The 20,316-nt window shown below is 37.4% G+C and overlaps 3 protein-coding genes across 3 annotated transcripts; 2 read left to right on the top strand and 1 right to left on the bottom strand.

The window, feature by feature from the left end:
* The first annotated feature begins 617 nt into the window (after positions 1 to 617).
* On the top strand, positions 618 to 5,618 carry LOC135631993 (dihydrolipoyl dehydrogenase, mitochondrial-like). The gene is made up of 2 exons (XM_065140212.1): positions 618 to 979; positions 4,100 to 5,618. The coding sequence occupies exons 1-2, from the start codon at positions 725 to 727 to the stop codon at positions 5,348 to 5,350; spliced, it is 1,506 nt and encodes a 501-aa protein (XP_064996284.1). The 5' UTR covers positions 618 to 724; the 3' UTR covers positions 5,351 to 5,618.
* Positions 5,619 to 6,469: 851 nt separating this feature from the next.
* On the top strand, positions 6,470 to 10,560 carry LOC135631316 (uncharacterized). The gene is made up of 8 exons (XM_065138875.1): positions 6,470 to 6,814; positions 7,954 to 7,987; positions 8,239 to 8,466; positions 8,721 to 8,810; positions 9,565 to 9,630; positions 9,719 to 9,810; positions 10,046 to 10,093; positions 10,165 to 10,560. The coding sequence occupies exons 1-8, from the start codon at positions 6,531 to 6,533 to the stop codon at positions 10,277 to 10,279; spliced, it is 957 nt and encodes a 318-aa protein (XP_064994947.1). The 5' UTR covers positions 6,470 to 6,530; the 3' UTR covers positions 10,280 to 10,560.
* A 1,417-nt stretch (positions 10,561 to 11,977) lies between these two features.
* Positions 11,978 to 19,036, bottom strand: LOC103969582 (CRS2-associated factor 2, chloroplastic). The gene is made up of 6 exons (XM_009383164.3): positions 18,254 to 19,036; positions 17,606 to 17,733; positions 14,682 to 14,907; positions 13,776 to 13,903; positions 13,468 to 13,621; positions 11,978 to 12,712 (listed from the first exon to the last, which is right to left on the bottom strand). Exons 1-6 carry the CDS (start codon positions 18,936 to 18,938, stop codon positions 12,273 to 12,275), a joined length of 1,761 nt encoding a protein of 586 aa, XP_009381439.2. The 5' UTR covers positions 18,939 to 19,036; the 3' UTR covers positions 11,978 to 12,272.
* Between the last annotated feature and the right edge of the window lie 1,280 nt (positions 19,037 to 20,316).

The raw sequence follows: 20,316 nt of genomic DNA, 5'->3' as shown, positions 1-20,316 counted from the left end.
ATCTATAAAAATGATCCCAAGGTATGCATTTGAGGGATTCAACTATTCGATTTTATTAACTACTTCAACCCATTCGATACGTAGATTATTAATTTCAGAAATTAACTTGATAATTAGAGAGGCTATTATCAGAAATACCCTCGACTCAATCTTGTAGAATCGATATGACAAAAAATCATTATTGGAACCTTAAACAATCTTAGAATTAGTCTCGATTGCATCCGACTCATATAATCAAAATCTGATTTAACGTACAATGGAAGATTAATTTTGTAAAGTTTATTTAGTTAGTTTAATTATTAAAGATCATGAGTATTGATCAAACTTCAGATTTTGTACTTATTATTTTATAAATATTTTTATATATTAAATAACGTACATTCTTATATAGATTATAATGAGATTTATTTACTGTCCAATGATACGCTAAATTAGGACGTACATATATGCGATGTACCGGCGGCGTCTTTTATCTGTTGGGCCCTACATTATTCATCGGACGGGCCGAGGTCGTCACCGGGAATGATCCCTGATTGAGACTAATCGATCCAACGGCCCTGCTTCTTCCTTGCTTCCGAGTTGCGTCTCATTGTACTTCGAACGGCCGCCGTCGTCTTCAACAGAGTTGTTTGTGTGTGTTTAATTCTTTTCCCTTATTCGTCTGGCTTCCCTGCTGAGTACGAGAAAAGAGGAAGAGGAGAAGAGGAAGAAGAAGACGAAGGTTATGGCGTCTATGATGAGCTTGGCCAGACGGAGGGCTGGGGGACTCCTCCGACCGGAGACGATGCGGCATGCCGCCGTGTTTTGCCGCGGATTCGCGGCGGCGGCGGATGAGAACGACGTGGTGGTGATCGGCGGCGGGCCCGGCGGGTACGTGGCGGCGATCAAGGCCGCGCAGATGGGGCTCAAAACCACGTGCATCGAGAAGCGGGGCACGCTCGGCGGCACATGCCTCAACGTTGGTTGCATCCCTTCCAAGGTAAAAGATCGCCTCATGGCTCTATCTTCTGCCCCTTCTTTTCCCCCATTCACATGTCGTCCTTGATCTTCTCCTCTTGGTCTTTTCTTGATTCATACTCGTGTTGCTTGATTGCAGTGAATTTTGCTGATGTTTATGTATTCGGTGCACCAATTAGACCCGATCTGTTGTTTACGGGCAAACGAATTGGATTCACGTTCTGTTTGTTTGTGGCTTTTCATAGCAGTTGGTGTTTCTTGGTTCTGTTACTTGACTTTGTAAATCTCAAACAGGTGGATCTGAGATTTGGAAGCTGTTGGAGAAAAAATGAACTTGTAGGAAAGATTCAACTTTTTTCCCAGTTAATCTGTGTTCTTTGTGGTGATGTTCTCGTTAAGTGGAGTCGTTTGATCGATTTGGGCTTCAAGGTCATTGCCTGAATTGATCATTGATATTTGGTTTTTGTCTAAAGCTAGGAAGGTCCCAAAGTCATTTCTTGGAAATTAGAACCATTATCCAAGGAACCAAAAGTCTTTGCAAAGTAAAAACTGGAATTCTCCCATAGTTTTGGAAAATTGTTGAGATAACTTCTGGCGAAGTAAAAATTTTTATTAAAGCTCAAGATCAAAAATCAAGCTCTACTCAGTTTTGACTTCCAACAAAAGACAAACAGCCTTGGAATTTGTTAGTAAATTTGGCTTAGCAAGTGTGATTTCATATCCATGAAGTTTGACTATATGTAACGTTTGGCTTGGTGCTTGATTTTAGTACTCTTGGCAGATGCAAAAAGTGGCAGCCCAGATTCACTGTCAATGCAAGGGTGGGTCTTAATTTTTCTTGGTCTATTTTAGGTTTTGTTCAGTTCAGTTTGGTTAAATGGTGAATTTGAAACTGGACAGGAGGGTTCAAATTTATACACCGAGGAACCAGAATCAGCTTTTAGGATAAACCCCACTTCGGACTGAAATTTTTGGTTCTGCATAGTTGGATTCATTGGTCTTCAATTGAATAAAATAATTTTTTATAGTGGTTTATTCTTCTCATAACTGATAAATGTCAAGTTTTGGTAATTGGTCTGAGATGGAAGACACAAGTCGACCTGGTGTCAAGATGGATACTGCCAGGCAGGCCAAGGTGAGCTTTTGCCAAAACAAAGAATGAAAAACCTGCAAAAATAGATGGACACTGGAATTGCATCTATCTGGATCCTTAAATGCTCAAGTCAAAGGTCACTCGGTCACTCGGACGTCGAGAGAAGATGAAGTAGAAGAGTTAGCAAACAGAATGCTCGCCCCTTTTACCATCGGAGAAGGTCCCTCTTATAGTGTTGAAATCCCTAATGCCTCATCAGCAGCGAAAGATTTACCATGTGGAGAATTTTTCCCATATCGATCTGATGATGATGTGATGGATGAGTTGACTGGGGTGTCATGGAATTTACTGCATGGTGTCCACCATGGTTATAAAGTTCACGTGTTGCTTTTATGATTGGTGGTGCTTGTTTTCTATCCCTATCGATAAATATTATTTTCAAATGACCATTCATCTGTTCTGACTGCCACACAAGCCTTTCACCATCCTCCAATTTGCTTCTTTGAGTAATTTCTGATTGTGTTCCATCGTTCCAACACTCTTCTAGTGGAGTTTTTATTGTAATATACCTTGAGATTATGAAGAGGGTCACAACACAGTGATCCCTCTTCATCATGGCAAAAGTTGAGGGGAGACCAATGAATGCAGGTGGGAGTTCAAGGGCATGGAACATATAGTAGAAGAAAACGTGTTTTGGGATTGGCTGATTTAGTTTCGGAACAAGTCTACCCGATGTTGGACCTGTGGTGATGTCAGTTTGGAATGAGCTGTCAGTTTTGATTGGATCTGTTGGTAGATTAATCTCCACAGTTAAATATTTTTTGGGAATGGAACAAAATCTTTCACAAAATATCAAAGAATTGGAAGTGCTTCAGTCATTTTAGCATAAGAGGAAACGGAACAATTAGATATTTTCATTTTGTGTTTTTTTCTATATTTTTTTTTCTTTTGTGCTTGTAATTGGGATGGTTATACAACTTGAAGATCATAAACTTATAAACTCATGGGTCAAGATATTATTGTTTAATGAAGGAGTGGCTCTTTGTCATATTTTTCCTCCTGGTGTGGTTCATCTGAAGTGAGTTTGAATTGATTCCTCATACATCTCTCCCTCCTTCCTTTTTTTTTCTCCCACATAAAGTATCTGAAGTTATTAACAACGGGGACATTGAAAAAAAAAAGAACCTATTTTAGGTGTCTTTAATATTTGTTTCAAGTTAATAGTTCAAGATTATGTTAGAAATAACCAGTGGTAGGTTTATTTTAGGATTTGTGATCATTAGTAATTAACCCTATATAGGATCTATTTTAAGGTTTATGGCAGTTCTTGGATGCATTCACCATTTCTCTTTGCAATAAAAGTTATTTTATTTAATAGATTGCTTTGTTCTTAGCTTGTGAGGCTTATTCTTAACCTTGAATCAGTGAATTACTTGTTAGAGGTGTTACTTCTAACATATGAAGAGCTATTTTGCAAAAGACATTGTTGTAAATATATTTTGACTGAAGATGGATATGTAGAGGTATAATACCTCTTAAATGTGAAGTGTGAATGTTGAATATATAGATATGTCAAGTAACTGTTTGATGGACTCATTTAGTACTCTAAAATTTAAATACTTCTCTTAATAGACCTACGAGATAAGCATACAACAAGGTTGCCAGTTGAATTTCTTGATGTTGTTTAATATTCTGGTATTTTTAAAAACTGTGTGCTGGAGTGTTTCTAGTGACATACCTTCTTCTGCACCTCTCTTCCAGTTTATCTCTTGTTTCTGTTGTTGTCCAACTTTGATTGAAACCCAACAAGATAAACCAAACTGAAAATTTTGTTTTTGTTCAAAATCTATTTTTGTTCTAGCTGGGTTCAGTTTCTGTTTTGGTCAAAAAAATTGAGCGATTAGTTTGGTTCAGAGTTCTGGGGAACATGAATAGAACGAAATGAATATACTACTAAACAGGACCAGCCATGTGAAATATAAAATAACTAAGTTGCTGAATGATCATTCTTAAGATTGTTAACTAACTCTTTTGTTTTCCTGTTTGCAGGCTCTTCTTCACTCCTCTCACATGTACCATGAAGCCAAACATGCATTCCCGAGTCATGGTGTAAAGTTCTCTCAGCTTGAAATTGACCTACCTGCCATGATGGCACAGAAAGATAAAGCTGTCTCTGGTCTCACACGTGGTATTGAAGGCTTGTTCAAGAAGAACAAAGTAAACTATGTCAAAGGTTTTGGCAAATTTGTTTCACCTTCTGAAGTCTCTGTTGACACCGTTGAAGGAGGCAACACTGTTGTTAAAGCCAAAAATATCATAATTGCCACTGGCTCTGACGTCAAATCACTCCCTGGAATTACTATTGATGAAAAGAAGATTGTTTCATCCACTGGGGCTCTGTCTTTGTCTGAAGTCCCAAAGAAATTGGTGGTGATTGGTGCAGGATATATTGGTTTGGAGATGGGATCAGTTTGGGGAAGGCTTGGTTCCGAGGTGACTGTTGTTGAGTTTGCACCGGATATTGTTCCCTCAATGGATGGTGAGGTAAGGAAGCAATTCCAGCGCATGCTTGAGAAGCAGAAGATGAAGTTTATGCTCAAGACAAAGGTTGTTGGGATTGATGCGTCAGGGGATGTGGTGAAACTGACAGTCGAACCTGCAGCTGGTGGGGAACAGAGCACACTTGAAGCTGATGTTGTTCTTGTCTCAGCTGGTAGAATCCCATACACAGCAGGGCTTGGTCTGGATACCATCGGTGTACAGACTGATAAGGCAGGAAGGATCCCAGTCGATAAACATTTCATGACCAACGTGTCAGGAGTATATGCTATCGGTGATGTGATACCAGGGCCCATGCTTGCTCACAAGGCTGAAGAAGATGGAGTTGCATGCGTAGAGTTTATCGCAGGTAAGGTAGGCCATGTAGACTACGATATGGTCCCTGGAGTTGTATACACACATCCTGAGGTGGCTTCGGTTGGCAAGACAGAGGAGCAGGTGAAGGCCTTGGGGGTGGCGTACCAGGTTGGCAAGTTCCCGTTCATGGCTAACAGCCGTGCAAAGGCCATCGATGATGCTGAAGGATTGGTGAAGATACTGGCTGAGAAGGAGACCGACAAGATTCTTGGTGTCCACATAATGGCACCTAATGCAGGGGAACTCATCCACGAAGCTGTGCTAGCCCTCCAGTATGGAGCGTCAAGCGAAGACATAGCTCGCACATGCCATGCGCACCCTACGATGAGTGAGGCTGTGAAGGAAGCTGCCATGGCTACATACGACAAGCCGATTCACATGTAGTGGCCTTTTGCTGAGACCATATATAATCTTTGCGAGCTTTCAAAATAATTTTTGGAACAGTCAACAAGAGGAACTTTTTCGATTTTACCAGTCGTCCATTGTTGCTCTCAAAGTACACATCATAAGTTATCTGCTTTTGTATGTTCTCTTTCTGTATTTGGAATAACATGTACCTTGAAGAAATTTAACAGTCAAAGCGAATCGGCAGTACGAATTGTGATCTTTTGTAATAGTTGATCTTAGATTCAATTCCATTTTATGTTGTGTACTTGTGATTGGAGCATTATGCTTGTCTTTGATATTGCTCTCTCGTCGATGCATTCTGCTTTGGGCCTTCATCAATACTGGGAATATCCAGATGCATCTGATCTGAATTATGTAATCATTGCTAGTTTTGCACTGAAGAAGCATCAGTAATCAGGTTTAGAAGACGATCAAATATATATTCTCTTGATGAAGGAAAGCCTTTCATTATATATATATATATATATATATATATATATATATATATATATATATATATATATATATATATATATATATATATATATATATATATATATATATATATAGAAGAGAGAGAGAGAGAGAGAGAGAGAGAGAGAGAGAGAGTAAATCTAGCATGATATCTTCTCTAGACACATACCCAACGGAAGAGACATCAAAACTTTATAACAAGGTAAAAATGTCCTTGATTACGTTCAATATATTTCATGAAATTACATTCTTTTTAGAAGTATATGAATCAGATTCTTCCCCTAAACACAATCTGGAGTCCATCTTTGAGAGGAATTGCCTCGTCCATAAACCTACATCCGACCAAAATGAGATTACCGGTATCGTTTCTTACCACTAAGTCTACTCCATCACACAGTTTGACTTCTGGAATCCATGAGTTGGAGGAATGGACCGATGATGGGTCAAACACAGGTTGGTGATCGAAAGAGGTACACGCCTGCGGTTACCCACGAAACACGTGAGGCCGAAGGCGATCGGAGAGAAGGATTTCGTGTGGGGCCCTTGTCGACGTTTGCAGTGGTCAAGTTCTCGGGTTTCCTCCATTGGGGCCTCGCTAGATTTCACATAATTTCTTCGTCTTTTGCTCCTCTTGTCTTCCCCTCCAATAGAAGGCGATGGCGCGACATGGGGCCCTGTATGCTGCTCGCCCTTCCCCTGGGCCATGGCGGGCGGTGAGGAAGACGTAGGACCGGAGTACTGGCTGCGGTGGCAAGTGCCGGCCTGCGCTGCTATCCTCGCCGTCCCCGCCGCCGTGTCGGTGGCTGTGATCTCGAGATCCAGGGCCGTGGATCCCCCCAGATCCTCGGATCTGTGGTCCCCCTGCTGGAAGAAGCTCAGCCCGCTCTGGCTCCTCGGCCTTCGTGCTGTCGCCCTCTCGATCCTATTCTGGCTACTATGCCGGGCGGTTCTCCTCGACGGCGCCTTCGCCTTCTACTTCTACACTCAGTAAGCCCCTCAAGTCGCCTTCTTGACATGGAAATGGTCGGCTTCTCCCGCTATTTTGGCTTGTATTGGCTATAAAATCGCCAAAGATTCTTTCTTTTTCCCTTCTTTCTTGCTGGATTTGAAGTAGAGTGAACTTTGAAAGCTGCTATTTCAGCAAATCTGGTCACTTCATACACATGCGGAGGATATGGATCGAGATAGGGGACACTCATAGCAGCAGATGTTGTGCACATCAATCAGGTCATTGGTTTCTTGTTTACGGTTTAGGGTTCAGGTTGCCAGTAATGAGCTAATTGGGTGTATAGGTCTAATGGTTCCGTTGTTCTTTCGGTTCGATGAACCTATCAATGCATCTTTCTGATGTCACTTTGTTCTTATTTCTGTTGTTTTTAGTTGACCTGAGCTTCTGCTTCCATGAATTCTGTCATCTTTTTATCAATTGCATTATGCTATCTTTAAAGAATGCAAGGAGACAAAACATGAGATGTGCAAAGGAGCAATTTAGTTCCTTCTTGAGTTTACATTTCACTTGGCAACTAAATTTATGTGTTAGTAAAAGAGAAGCAGAATAAAGCTACTTTGTGTGTGGCTTCTAAATCAATTAGACCACATTATGCTTATCCTGATAAAATGTAAGGAGAGAAAACATGAGATGTGCAAAGGAGCAATTTAGTTCCTCCTTGAGTTTACATTTCACTTGGTAACTAAACTTGTGTGTTGTGAAAGAGAAGCAGAATAAAGCTACTTTGTGGGTGGCTTCTAACTCAATTAGACCACATTATGCTTATCTTTATAAAATGTCAGGAGAGAAAACATGAGATGTGCAAAGGAGCATTTTAGTTCCTCCTTGAGTTTACATTTCACTTGGTAACTGAATTTGTGTGTTGTAAAAGAGAAGCAGAATAAAGCTACTTTGTGGGTGGCTTCTAAACCAGTAAGATTACATTATGATTATCTTTGTAAAACGTAAGGTGAGAAACCATGAGATGTGCAGAAGGGGAAATTTGGTTCCTCCTTGAGTTTACATTTCGCTTGGCAACTAAATTTGTGTGCTGTGAAGGAGAAGCAGAATAAATCTACTTTGTGTGGTGGCTTCTAAACCAGTTACTGACTGTAAATATCCTTTGGATGATCTGCAGGTGGACCCTTTTGTTGGTAATCATCTACTTTCTGGTATGTTCCAGTTCTCCACTTTTGTGATTTTTTGTAGCATTTTTCAGGTTTTTGCAAGACCCTTGATGGAAACCCTTCTTCATATTAATCACTTGCTTAATACCGTAATGCCTTCGACCCATCATAATTAGATGTCTCTAATGGATGCAATTTTAAGTCACCTAGTTACTTCCAAGCATGCATTCAGTTAGGCACATCTTCTGCATCACCTTATGGGTCACTCATTTACTACCAATTTTGCATGCTTACAGATTGGGACGTTTATATCTGCTCATGGTTGCTGGATTTATGCAAAGCGTGCCACTGAAAATGATGAGGCGGATACATTCTTTAATAGGGACTTTGGAGAAGAATTACCTGCAACTTCAACTGGATCAAATCGAAACACAAAATCTAGCAAATTCCATAATGTCTATGAGTGGGTTGACAATGAACAAAAAGCTGGGTTTTGGGGTTACCTCATGCAAATTGTTTATCAGGTATGTCTTTTGACAGCTTCAAACTATCATAAATATTTCTTGAGCAGATCTTATAATTTTACCATCCATCAGCATGTTAGTACTATTAAGGAGGCTTCCAGTTCTACTACAAACTATATTATTGTGTTCATTTTAAGAAACTTGTTTGCTTCTTTGTCTTGCCAATCATATGACACATTTTATTGCAATTTCATATTTTCATCAGTTCATCTTATTAAATTTTGTGAGTAAAACCCTTGTATTCACTTGAACAGACTAGTGCAGGTGCTGTTACATTGACAGACATCGTCTTTTGGGGGCTTCTAGTACCATTTCTTTCTGCTGAACATTTCAAACTGGACATGGTGGGTGCTCCCTACCTGTGTAATGTTTTTAATGAAAGTTTTCCTCCAGATCAATCTTCAATGTAACTACTGTTAGTTTCTTTGTTTGCACTATATACACACACACACACACATCAGTGTTACTGTATCTTCTGAAAGATGCAAAACTACTACTTGTATGTTTAGTGTTTGTACTATTTTTTCACCTAAGTGCATGCCTGCTATTTATTCAGCCATAGCAATTCACCAACTTTGATTATGATTTTTCATGTTCTCATAGATAATAATATAATGGCTTGCTAGATTTCATCTATTGACATGTATAGAAGAGCATAATACCTAGTGTTCACAATAAAAAAATATAAAAAACTTCTTTGCTGATGATTATAGCATAATTAAAAAAATGTATGCATTTGTTATCAGTGTATGTCATTACCAGAGGTCATATCTAAGTTCAGTATAGGAGTTGGTTGTTGCTTTTTAGCTAGAAGCAAATTGGAGAAGGAAATGTGAAGGCCTGAAACCCTAAGAACCACTGAGACTCTCCAAAAGTTGCTGCAAAGCACACTGTCGTATATATGTCTATTATCATTGGACTGCACAAAATGCAAATAAAACAAGAGTTATATGAAGAACCAGCTGTTAAAGCCTCAATGGTCACTTCAATCATACTGATAAACTGTAATGATAATTTTCTTCCATATTTATGTTTTCTTCAGTATATAGAAAGAATTTTATTTGATACCCAGATTATTTTTTGTGTTTTTCTTGGCAGCTCATGGGGTGCATGCACACATTGAACCTTGTGTTTCTTCTCCTTGATACTGCCCTAAACAGTCTGGTAGATTATGTACTTACAGGATGTTGATCACTTAAATCCAATTTTCCGTATATAAAGAGTTGATGAAATGATTTATATTTCTTTCCAGCCTTTTCCATGGTTCAGGATGGCATACTTTGTTCTTTGGAGCTGTGTCTATGTGATTTTTCAGTGGATACTGCACATCTGTGGTTTTTCATGGTACGGCTTTTACTTTCTGCATCCGTCTTGTTACATAAATATTGAATCTGAATAATCTACAAAAATAAACATCAATATAACAAAAATATCACCAGCTGAAGATCATTGTCATCTCCACTACACTAATGTGTGATTTCCAGTAAACATTATGTGCATCTTCAAGGTTGTAACCAACAATTCTACTATTGTGGCATATGTTGCTTTTATATGTAACTCACTGATAGATTTTCTTTAGGTGGCCCTACTCTTTTCTTGAGCTCTCAACTCCTTGGGCTCCTTTTTGGTTAGTATTAGATCTTTATTAATCTTCCATCTGTTAACACAAGATACTAACAGCTACAGTAAAACTTGCAGGTACTTATGCCTGGCATTGGTCCACATCCCTTGTTATTGTCTCTACAGCTTAATTGTGAAAGCCAAGATCTCATTGATTCCGAAAATTTTTCACCGTATCTATATAAGGCCTTAGGATTTATGGTTATACATTGTTAATTCCAATTATTCTGAGTGTAATCAATTGAAAGAAGTATCGGACATCTTTGCAGGTAGATGCCATTTGTTACTGATCACTCAGCTTCTTTGTTGTTGAGTCTTGAGAAGCAGTACTACAGCAGTATCTATTTTTTGCATCAAACTTTTGTCAAGAATGGTTGTGTAGCTGAATTTTCACTCTGAGATAAGACATGTGGAAGTATCATGTGATAAAAACAAAAAAAACTTCTTAGTTATGGAACCTCCATGATTGTTTAACTGAATTTAGTAGATTTTTGGATGATGGTTTTACCAGTCAAAATGGATGCTTCAAGCTGCTATTAACTTGTTGATGTCCTATGTTAACCAGTATGATATTTTGGTAAAGAGGAAGACGAAGGCTTGTCCCATTTTGCATTCTTAATTTTCTGATTGTGGTTATGAGAACTATGTTTTATGTTCTTGATATTGAATTGAAAAAGCATCAGAATTGTTGGATGACTAACTATGAGAATGTGTTTTTCACCTAAGTTGGTCTTCATATCAATGATGTAAAGAGTTCAGCTCAAACTAGGCCAGCTTAACTCAGAAATGTTGCATAATGCTTGAACCATAGAGAAAGCCATGGATATTGATATAACATTTGAATTCAATGATGTAACATTTGAATTCTGTATTTGTTCTTGATGTACAAGTGCATTAAGAACCCAATTATCAATGTAGCTGCTGTAACAAAAACATCCCACAGGCCTGTAGTTGCAGTGTCACAAGATTTGCCCAATTTTGTGTTTACTATTGGGAAAGTTAAAGCAGGAGACATTGTCTTTTATCTTTAGAAAAAGAAGAGAACTCATTTAGTGGTCAGTTTGCAAGAATTATAAAATGCTGTTATTATTTATATATTCTACAAAACCAGTGTAAATTCATACAATGAATAACATCAATCAGATCAAAGAGAATTTAGCATGACATTCTTTCAACCACTAAATGACATGTATATGATCCTTTTGCATAAAGACATTCAGTGAATTACCATCTAAATTCTAATCTAGTATAAGAGATGGACAATATCAGTATACAACATTCAATGAAACTTTTAGAACAATGATCACAACAGCTTGCAAATGATCCAACTACAAAAATTTTGGCTTTCAACTTTAGTAATTATAATGGATAACAACGTTTGTTATGTATCATTCAATACGAGTGCAACATATCAATCCAACAGGAGACCGATATGATATATACTATATGTCAATATACTATGATATATTCCTATATACTATATGTCAATACACTCAATACGACTCGGTACAACTCGATACATACTATATCGACAGTTGATCGGTACACCGATAAGACAAACCATGGTGGATAATATTTCAAATACATAAATTCATCTGTGTTAGAGCTAATCTTTATCATGTTGCCATCTTAGTTTCCACATATAAATTAACACAAACAAGCCTATAAGAAACACAACAGAAGGACAAACCAAAATAGAACAATACAAAAAAATCTGCAAAAGATGATCTTAAAACACCTTCCCAAAAGCTCAACATGCCGATATGGTAACTCATGGTGAAGTTCTCATAGTTCAGCTTCATGTCCAAGTTGGTGACACTTTGAAATCAGATATCTTAATAAGGACAAAATTATGCATATAGCAAATGCAAAATTTACCGTTGGAAGAATATAAGCAAAGATCAAATGAACTTCCATAATGATCAAAAAGATTTATACATTTTTTACAATAATAAAATATGTAGTGAATGTACTTACAGAGAAGATTTACACTTCCATCTGTCACATCTCTGCTTGGTTTTCTGTATCACTCGTATTTGTATTGCATGAAAGAGACATGTTAAGACTGACCCATTTTAACATACAAGAACCAGCAAGACTAAAAAATTGAGAAGTACAGATCCAAACTCTACCACAATTCCAGGAGAGAAAGCAGGTATATGCTGGCAGAAGATATTTTTCAGTCCCTACTTAGCCTCCTCTGCTATTGAGTCAACAGGTAAACAACCAAAAGGAACTGTCGGCTCAATCTCATCAAATGAACCATAGATGTCATCGCTGTAATTATCATACTCATAATCTCTATTGGATGTGTCCATTTCCCTATTACCATCATTGTCATTGTGATCATCATTTGTCTCAGTTGCAAGCCTTTGTTCTAAAGAATCTTCTGAATCATCAGGATCTTTACCACCAGGCAGGATTAAGGCCTGGTAAGAATGTTCCACGATCTGGGACAAGCCTTCAAAATCCTCAACCCTCTTGAGAAGAGAATCTGGACTAAGCTTGGTATCATCCAGCAAGAAAGCTTTCCCTGACTCAACTGCACGCTTCCACAAAGAAAGCATTTTTGTGCTCAGGATCTCACTGCTGGAAATGGACTCAACACTGGAAACACTGGATTCATCTGCATTCACATAAAAACTCAGATTTAAAAGACAAATCAGACTGAACCCAAAAGAAAGAAGGATTCTTATTTTATGTGGCCCTAAGAAAAACACGACAACAATATAGGCAAATGATGGAGGTGTATAACTTCACTAGGGTATGACACACTCTCAAATGGGGCCCAAAACTAAACCAACACATCATGTGTTAGGTATATCGTGCAAAATAAGAACCACCAGGGACTTAAAAGCTTTCTAGCCATTTCCTACCCTTATCCTCTAAAGCTTGTTGCTTAATCAAATCCGCACCTGCACCTGAGTCCTTATATGCATCTGTTTCCAGCTAGTTAAGTGAAGACATGAAATATCATAGATGTCTGGAACAAATGTCCAGGGCCTTAGTGGTATAGGACCAATCCCTTACAGTTTATCCTACAAAATGTGCCCAAAAGGAGTAGTAACAAGACCGAACCAACCTAACAGCATTCCTGTGAAGGAAATAAATCAAACAAACCGCAAATAAGCAACGATTTTAAGATGGCAAATACTGAATATTGGTTTGACATAGTGAAAATGCACTTTAAGCTTCGAGATGTTCATTTCTATTTCAATTCCATCATCAGCTAATGCAAGTCAAAAGCAAGGACCATTGTGAGATTCAAATTCCTATCATGTTTATAACCTATAGCTGCTTATTATATGCAATTCACTACAAAAAAACACTAAAAGCATATTCAAAAGTGGTTAATTTAACCACAAAGAAAAATAGACACACCTGAATCATTCAAATCAGATGAGTTGCCACTTTCTGTGTGGTGATGCCGCATATCAAAAGACAAAGGAACTTGATATCTTGATTTCCAATCTTTACCTCTCCACATCAATATTTTTTCTTCATCAAAAGACAGCAAAACACAAGGAACCAGTTCCTGTAACATAGCAATAGGGCCAAATTCACTACAGAATACCATCACTTTCATGCTTATTTCAGGAAAGTATAAGAAATCTTCAAATTAGTTTCTACAAAATTTAAGCTACTTCTGATAACAGTTACAAGATAAGAAATCTTCAAATTAGTTCAACCTTCAGCTTTGCACCTAATTTCTTGTAATCACTTGCATGCATTCCCTGGCAATTAACTTTAACCAACTCACTTTCTTCAAAGGCATCCCTCACATCCTTGACAAGATTTATGTATATTCCATTTTTGGCTGCAAGAAGAGAAGTAAAAGTTCATGAACTTATCAACATATGATAAGTTAAACAATAACCAGAGCAAAAGAAGACAAGCCACAGAACTTCCAAAAAGGGAATCATAAATATGAATCGCCTTTAGAAAAATAAAGACAACTAAGTGATAATCTCTTTGTACAAACTAGGCAACATCCATATATGTTGACGAATTCAAAATAGTAGTAGCACACACATCAGATGCGTAGTTATATATAGCATATGTGCCACATTCGGCAGAAAAAATAAGCAAACTGCCCAGTATCATAAGTTTGTATGGACCAGTTAGACACATATTATGCTATTTCTGTGGAACATGCATAACCATCTTGACCATCTGGGTCTACATAATGGGTAGATGCAGATTCGCTTTTAGATAATATTCCTAGCATTCCACCTGAACCTATTATTTCCGCAAATATATAAGTTATATGCATATCACATGCCAGTTGGTACATGATTTCATTCTTTAAACTTTCTTCTGTGCCTTCCCTTTATCTCCAGCTAGCAGCCTCATCAAAAAGTTAGACGTAATTAGCTACTTTCATTATATGGAAAAATGGTCCAATGCATGAGACTCCCACCAAAATGGGTTTGATGATGATTCATGTGTACAGCCTTACCCCCACAAATAGAGAGATTGTCTCTTTCAACTACATGAATGAAAACCAACCTGAAAAAGGAAATTAGTAGAGAAACATATATTTATGGAAATTAGAAAAGAAACCTAATATTTATAAAGATGTAGTTTCAGCTTACCTAATTTACAGATTGGCATTAGGTTTTCCCCTTTCTTTCTCATTTCATCAGCTTCTGTCTTTGTAAGTCCTTCTGGAGCTTCCTGAATAAGTTTTGGATAAACTGGAGTCGCTGGCTTCCACAGCATTACAGGATATTTTGGACGTGTTCGGGAATCATAGTTTCTGCCACGAAATAAATACACGATACCACCAACTCGATAGATGATCTTCCCCCCAGTCTTTTCCTGGCATCACAGAAGTTCAAAAGAAAATTGACCAGCTGGATGCAGTCATTCATTAACCCACAATATAATAATGCTGAAGAAAAATGAAATGAGAGCATATAAGTTTGTGAATTGATTATAGAATAGGTGGCTCGAAATAAGGACACAGAGATAGATATACAGGTAGATCAAACCAATGGGAAAAAAACAGTGCAGCTCACAATGGATCTAATTATGGATCAGCAGATGACCATCATATATAAATGTTTTTATCAGGGACCACTCTGTACAGATAGACCACCCATTCTGGTTGAAGTTATGGCAATAAGCCTACAACAAATGGGAAAACAAGTAGCCACGCTAAGAACTTAGATGGCTGATTGGTAGATAGAGGTACCAAATCTACAAGTTCTGGACACAATGAAATGACCCTGAACTCCTGAAGTGAGCCATAAACTTGTGGAACACCAAAAGTACCCTGAAGTTTAATGATTGTCAAATTCTATGAGAAACATATGAAAATACATCTCAGAAGTCCAAACTCCAAAGACTTCCTCTTAAAATTGCCTTAGAGCAATAATTCTATTTCAATCTTATAAATACATATCTACTTATGCCTTCGTGATTCCCCATTAGAAAACTTGTCATATTCTAGCAAAACCAATTTTCTAATCTCGTGGAAAGCTCAAGCTATATCTATATCTGTACAAATTTCTTCCACAAACCTTAAGATCCCAATGAATATTGGTGATGCATTTCATTTCATCTCACTCCAGAAAGCTGATAAGTTATCTCTAAGACTGTGTCTCAACCACACTTGTCGCTCTAGATAATGTGCAAATGATTATCATCTATGATTTCAGGAGTACCACCCTTTATGAAGACTGTTATTGGAGAATATTGTGTCAGCATCCATGGTCGAAGACATCTTGTACTGAAAAAGAAAATGATCTTTTCTTCTGTTTGTCAAGACACTCAAGACTAATAGTCATTTTCAGGTCCACTGTGATTCATTTTAGATTTACAGAAAGTTGTGGCAACCAAGAGGTTTTGGACTCGTTCATTAGACATTTAGTGAAATTATCCATTATCTACAAGATAATAAAAATATAAAGAACCTATTAAATGAATCCAGGTAGTTATAAGAAATAAGGATACACTGCATGTTTGCTTCAAAATTTTCAAAGAGATAATTGTTACTTGAAAACATAAGCATGGCATATGAGCTATTCTACCTTTTCATGATATGTCATTTAGGTTCTTAGTAAATATAAAGTATTTAATGAAAGAAGGAAAACAATTTTGGTTGAAGTATATAAATAAATAAGTGTCAAAAGCTGCAGCAACTGAGGAGCTAAACCAATGAGCCACAATGTGGAATATAAGAAGAGTGTATGTACAGAGACTAAAAATATCCAAGAAATCTTTCAGAAAATCAATTGGTTTTATGTTAAAGCATCAAAAACAGAAGTTGTTTACTGATCAATACAGCATATCGAAGATGGAGAATAGATTAAATATACTTGTGCACTTCGTTAACTTAAAAAATACTTTATACTTACCAATAGAGACAGCATGGCAGGTGAGATGTGTTAGAAAAAAAAATGGAGCTTCCAACAAATAAGAAAAGGTTTTACCCAAAAAAAAACACTAATACGATTACAGGTCTTTACTACGGAGCAGTTATTAACAAAGGAAAGAAAGTCAATACAAGTACAGAATTACAACATTTGATGCACTGAATCATCATATATTTTTCTATCAGACTATATGAAGTTAATAGACGAATAAGATGAGGTCCCATGTTGTGTTTTGTTGCTAATGATTTGAGAGATGAGTAAAGTTGAGGAAACAATAAACTCGAATTATGGGTAAAGGTTCTATAAACTTCTGATTAGCAATGAGGATGAGACATAAAAAGACCATGAGCAATTTTGTTTAGACAAAGAAAAGAAATAAAATAAGATGAATTGGAATTCTAAAATTGTAAAGTAAATGTTTCTGGTATTTCATAAATATATTGTTCACTAAGAAGTGTGGTCAAAGAAAATATTATTGATAAAATTAAAGTGAGGTCATTCAGATAGAAAACAGCATCAGAAATACTGTTAAAAAGTCCTAATGCCTCTGTCCTTAAAGAAAGTTTAGAATACTTCATAATTCAATTTCAGCTACTCTGATGAAAGATCCATAAACTAATGAGCAAAAAACAATTGCCTAAAATTTCATTACAAATTAATCTATTTGGTTAAGTAGTTTAAGGATTGATTACAGAATCAAAAATTGGTGAAATACAATACAAGGCTTTCGCAATGATATATCTTAATGTGGATAAAATTCATTTCTTATCAAGGAAAAGCATATATCAAGACATATACAGACCTGTAATTAGACAAAATTATTGTGGTAACTTTTAGAACATATAGAAGCCTGTAAAACACATTATAATGTCTATAGATGGTGGAGTAGGTATAACTGGAAAAAAAAAATGGAATTTGATAATTAAAAATAAGCAGCATGATCATGGCCTTGCCAAGACTTTCATGCATGGTTATGAAAAGATGATGTATAGTTTTTGCACCGGATAATAAACACCATTGTATGTTCAAGCAATATATCAGATAGCAGAATAATAAAAATTGATTATATCAATTGTTTTGTTCACAAGTGCGTAAAATCTTCTACAAATAAGAATCAAATTTCATATAAACATGTGAACCTCAAGATGATGGCAGATGTTGTCCATATCAACAGTAGGAACGCCTCTACACCGAACCTTACAAACTGGCTGCCGCCTCCAATGTGAATGGATCAACTCCAACATGTTATGTGTTAAACCATCCCTACCTGAGTAAATCAAAAACAGATAAACAGAATTAGCCAAAATTAGACAAAATTTAGCATGCTGGTTTATTGATGAATATATTCACTTCCAGAAAGAGGGGTTGGTTTCGCTTGTGGTAAGGAAATGAAAAGGATATATAATGAAAGTCCATCAGATGGCCAATGAATATTTTTTAGAACAAAAATGATCACCTTCAAATCTAATTGATATCGCAATCGTAAAACTTCTTTTTCGTTTGCTAAGAGGTATATTTGCAATAGTGTGAAGGCCACTTGTTATCACATTGAGAGCAATGAACAGCATTTTCTACCTCTTGAAGACACGATGTTAACCTCCCAAACCTTTGGGTGTAAACCACCATTTTGCATTATTAATCAGAGACTGCTATGTACGAAGTTTGGTGGCAGATTCGTTGGAATAATGTGACTCGGATGGAGGCCATCAACTATTCGTCTAATTTCAATAATATGTAAACATCTAAAGCATATCTTGTTATATTCTGCAACGGGAATCCTTCCTTACCAAGATTCACCTGTCGGTTATGCGACAAGCAGGGTTTGACGAGGGCACGAACCTCCCACCTCTTCAGCGGCGGGCCCAATATTTCCTCCCTGCTCCGACCATCCTTGGGGTACCAACCCAATTGGACGGCCCTCCCGGCCATCTCCATCACCTTCCCCTCCTCCTCGTCCGCCACCTCATCATCCTCCCCATCGTCTGGATGGCCCAAAGGCTCGAAAAGGCGGATCTTTTTCTTCCTCTCCTTGTCCTTCTTAGACAAAAGCGGCGCCTTTCCCGTCCACGGGCGGTTCATGGTGGGCGGGGTGAAGGGAAGGAAGGCGGGCTCCCGGAGGGCGAGGGGCTTAGCCTTGGGGGTCTCGGAGTAGCTGAACTGGAAGTCGAAGGGGGCGCCGGGGAGGCGGTAGGATACGCCGGATGGGCCGACGACGACGGAGCGGCCACTATCGTCGCCGGTGACGACTCCATCGGAGACGGGCTTGTAGTATCGGGAGCGGAAGTGGGTGGCCTTGAGGGCACCGTGGGACGAAGGGTCGGGAGGCGGCGGCGGCTGTGGTTTCTTCTTGTTCCGGCAAGGGATGGGGAGAGGAGGAGGGGAATTGGCGGGGAGGGGCTCGTTGATGCGGGGATTGGGTGGCGGGGAGGAGAAGAGGTTGGGGCCGGCGGGAAGGACGGCCAGGATCGGCATCTTCCTGTTCACAGAGGAAGGTGCCGATAGAACGAACGAACGGACGATATCGATCGAGACGGTGCGAGAGAGAGAGAGAGAGAGAGAGAGGAGGAGGAGGGAATGCATTACGAGGGATTTTTTCCTTCCCTGAAATTACACATATATCCCTCCAAGTCAAATAATTTTCTCGTTCATCCCTTTTAATTAATTAATTAGAGAGATATACAGTGAAATCAAAATTTAATCTTAATGTAATTAAAAGATGCTAACTTCGAATCTCACATTTACCACTTATCTTTACAAAAAATTATTTTACAGATACTAACTCTATTGATTAACTAACTCAGTAAAAATTTTAAAAAATTATCATAAGATTCACAAAAAACACATATTCAATAAAATTTCAACTTTAATTATATATATATATATATATATATATATATATATATATATATGTGTGTGTGTGTGTGTGTGCGCGCGCGCGCACGCGTACGCACGTGTGTGTATATATATATATGTGTGTATATATATATATATATTATAAGTTTAATCTCATATGCTATTAATAGCAAGTGACATTTTAACAAAAATATATACAATGAGATTTCTAACTCTTGAACTGAGATAATAGAATCAACTATACAACCACATTAATGGCTAATGTATCTTAATGTTTTGATAAGAAAAAATATTTGAAGTACTCATAAAGTATTTTTCTAAGAAATCTAAAAATGTTGTAAGAAAAAAAGAAGTTTCAAGATTTATGTTAGAGTATGTATAAGGGACTTTGAACTTATATTCGAATTAACTTGAGATAGATATTTATTTCTTACATTTTTATTGTTATCATATGGTGAAGAAGATGAGCTTTTTTCATAAAATTAAATATAAAAATTGTTGAGACATAAATTTTTATGTTTGTTATTTTCTACTTTTATGTTTTATTATTATTTTTTTGGATTGTTTTCTTGGTATCCAAGTCTTTTTCCCTCACTATACAAAACAGAATTATACTCTTTTTTGAAAGAGAAATCTCAAAATTGATATTATGAAGAGAAAGTCTTAGTGTTAATAGTTTTTGTTTGTATAAGAGAGAGAGATAGAGAGAGAGAGAGAGAGAGAGAGAGAGCAGTAGCAGTGTCTGTATCTGCACAAGGCTGAAATGGCCATTGTTTGCAGCAATTCCAACCTTAAAAGTAATTTGGGGCCCCAAATCATACTCTTTTTAGATATCATCTCAATCTTATTATGGAGAGTTTAAGGTGATGCTTCCAATCATAAATTTTCTGAAATCTTGTCCTCCAGAGTTCCTAAAAATTACTAGAAATCAGAAAATAATGATGCAGAGGTTTGTTTGATTTGAGGAAGCAGACCTGAGTTGCATTTCAGTGACAGT

The sequence above is a fragment of the Musa acuminata genome, chromosome BXJ3-2 (assembly GCF_036884655.1).
Source record: "Musa acuminata AAA Group cultivar baxijiao chromosome BXJ3-2, Cavendish_Baxijiao_AAA, whole genome shotgun sequence".
NCBI classification, from domain to species: Eukaryota; Viridiplantae; Streptophyta; class Magnoliopsida; order Zingiberales; family Musaceae; genus Musa; species Musa acuminata.
The sequence above is the reverse complement of the archived record's forward strand: the minus strand, read 5'-3'. Positions and strand labels throughout refer to the sequence as shown.

What these genes read in the sequence shown, in the direction of transcription:
- LOC135631993 (XM_065140212.1), top strand. Translation starts at nt 725, where the DNA reads ATGGCGTCTATGATGAGCTTGGCCAGACGGAGGGCTGGGGGACTCCTC. An exon ending in TTGGTTGCATCCCTTCCAAG is followed by an intron (nt 980 to 4,099) that starts GTAAAAGATCGC and finishes TCCTGTTTGCAG; the next exon opens with GCTCTTCTTCACTCCTCTCA.
- LOC103969582 (XM_009383164.3), bottom strand. Translation starts at nt 18,938, where the DNA reads ATGCCGATCCTGGCCGTCCTTCCCGCCGGCCCCAACCTCTTCTCCTCC. An exon ending in AATGCCAATCTGTAAATTAG is followed by an intron (nt 13,904 to 14,681) that starts GTAAGCTGAAAC and finishes CTCTTCTTGCAG; the next exon opens with CCAAAAATGGAATATACATA. An exon ending in ATCTGATTTGAATGATTCAG is followed by an intron (nt 12,713 to 13,467) that starts GTGTGTCTATTT and finishes ATGTGAATGCAG; the next exon opens with ATGAATCCAGTGTTTCCAGT.
- LOC135631316 (XM_065138875.1), top strand. Translation starts at nt 6,531, where the DNA reads ATGGCGGGCGGTGAGGAAGACGTAGGACCGGAGTACTGGCTGCGGTGG. An exon ending in TCATGCAAATTGTTTATCAG is followed by an intron (nt 8,467 to 8,720) that starts GTATGTCTTTTG and finishes TCACTTGAACAG; the next exon opens with ACTAGTGCAGGTGCTGTTAC. An exon ending in ACTCCTTGGGCTCCTTTTTG is followed by an intron (nt 10,094 to 10,164) that starts GTTAGTATTAGA and finishes TAAAACTTGCAG; the next exon opens with GTACTTATGCCTGGCATTGG.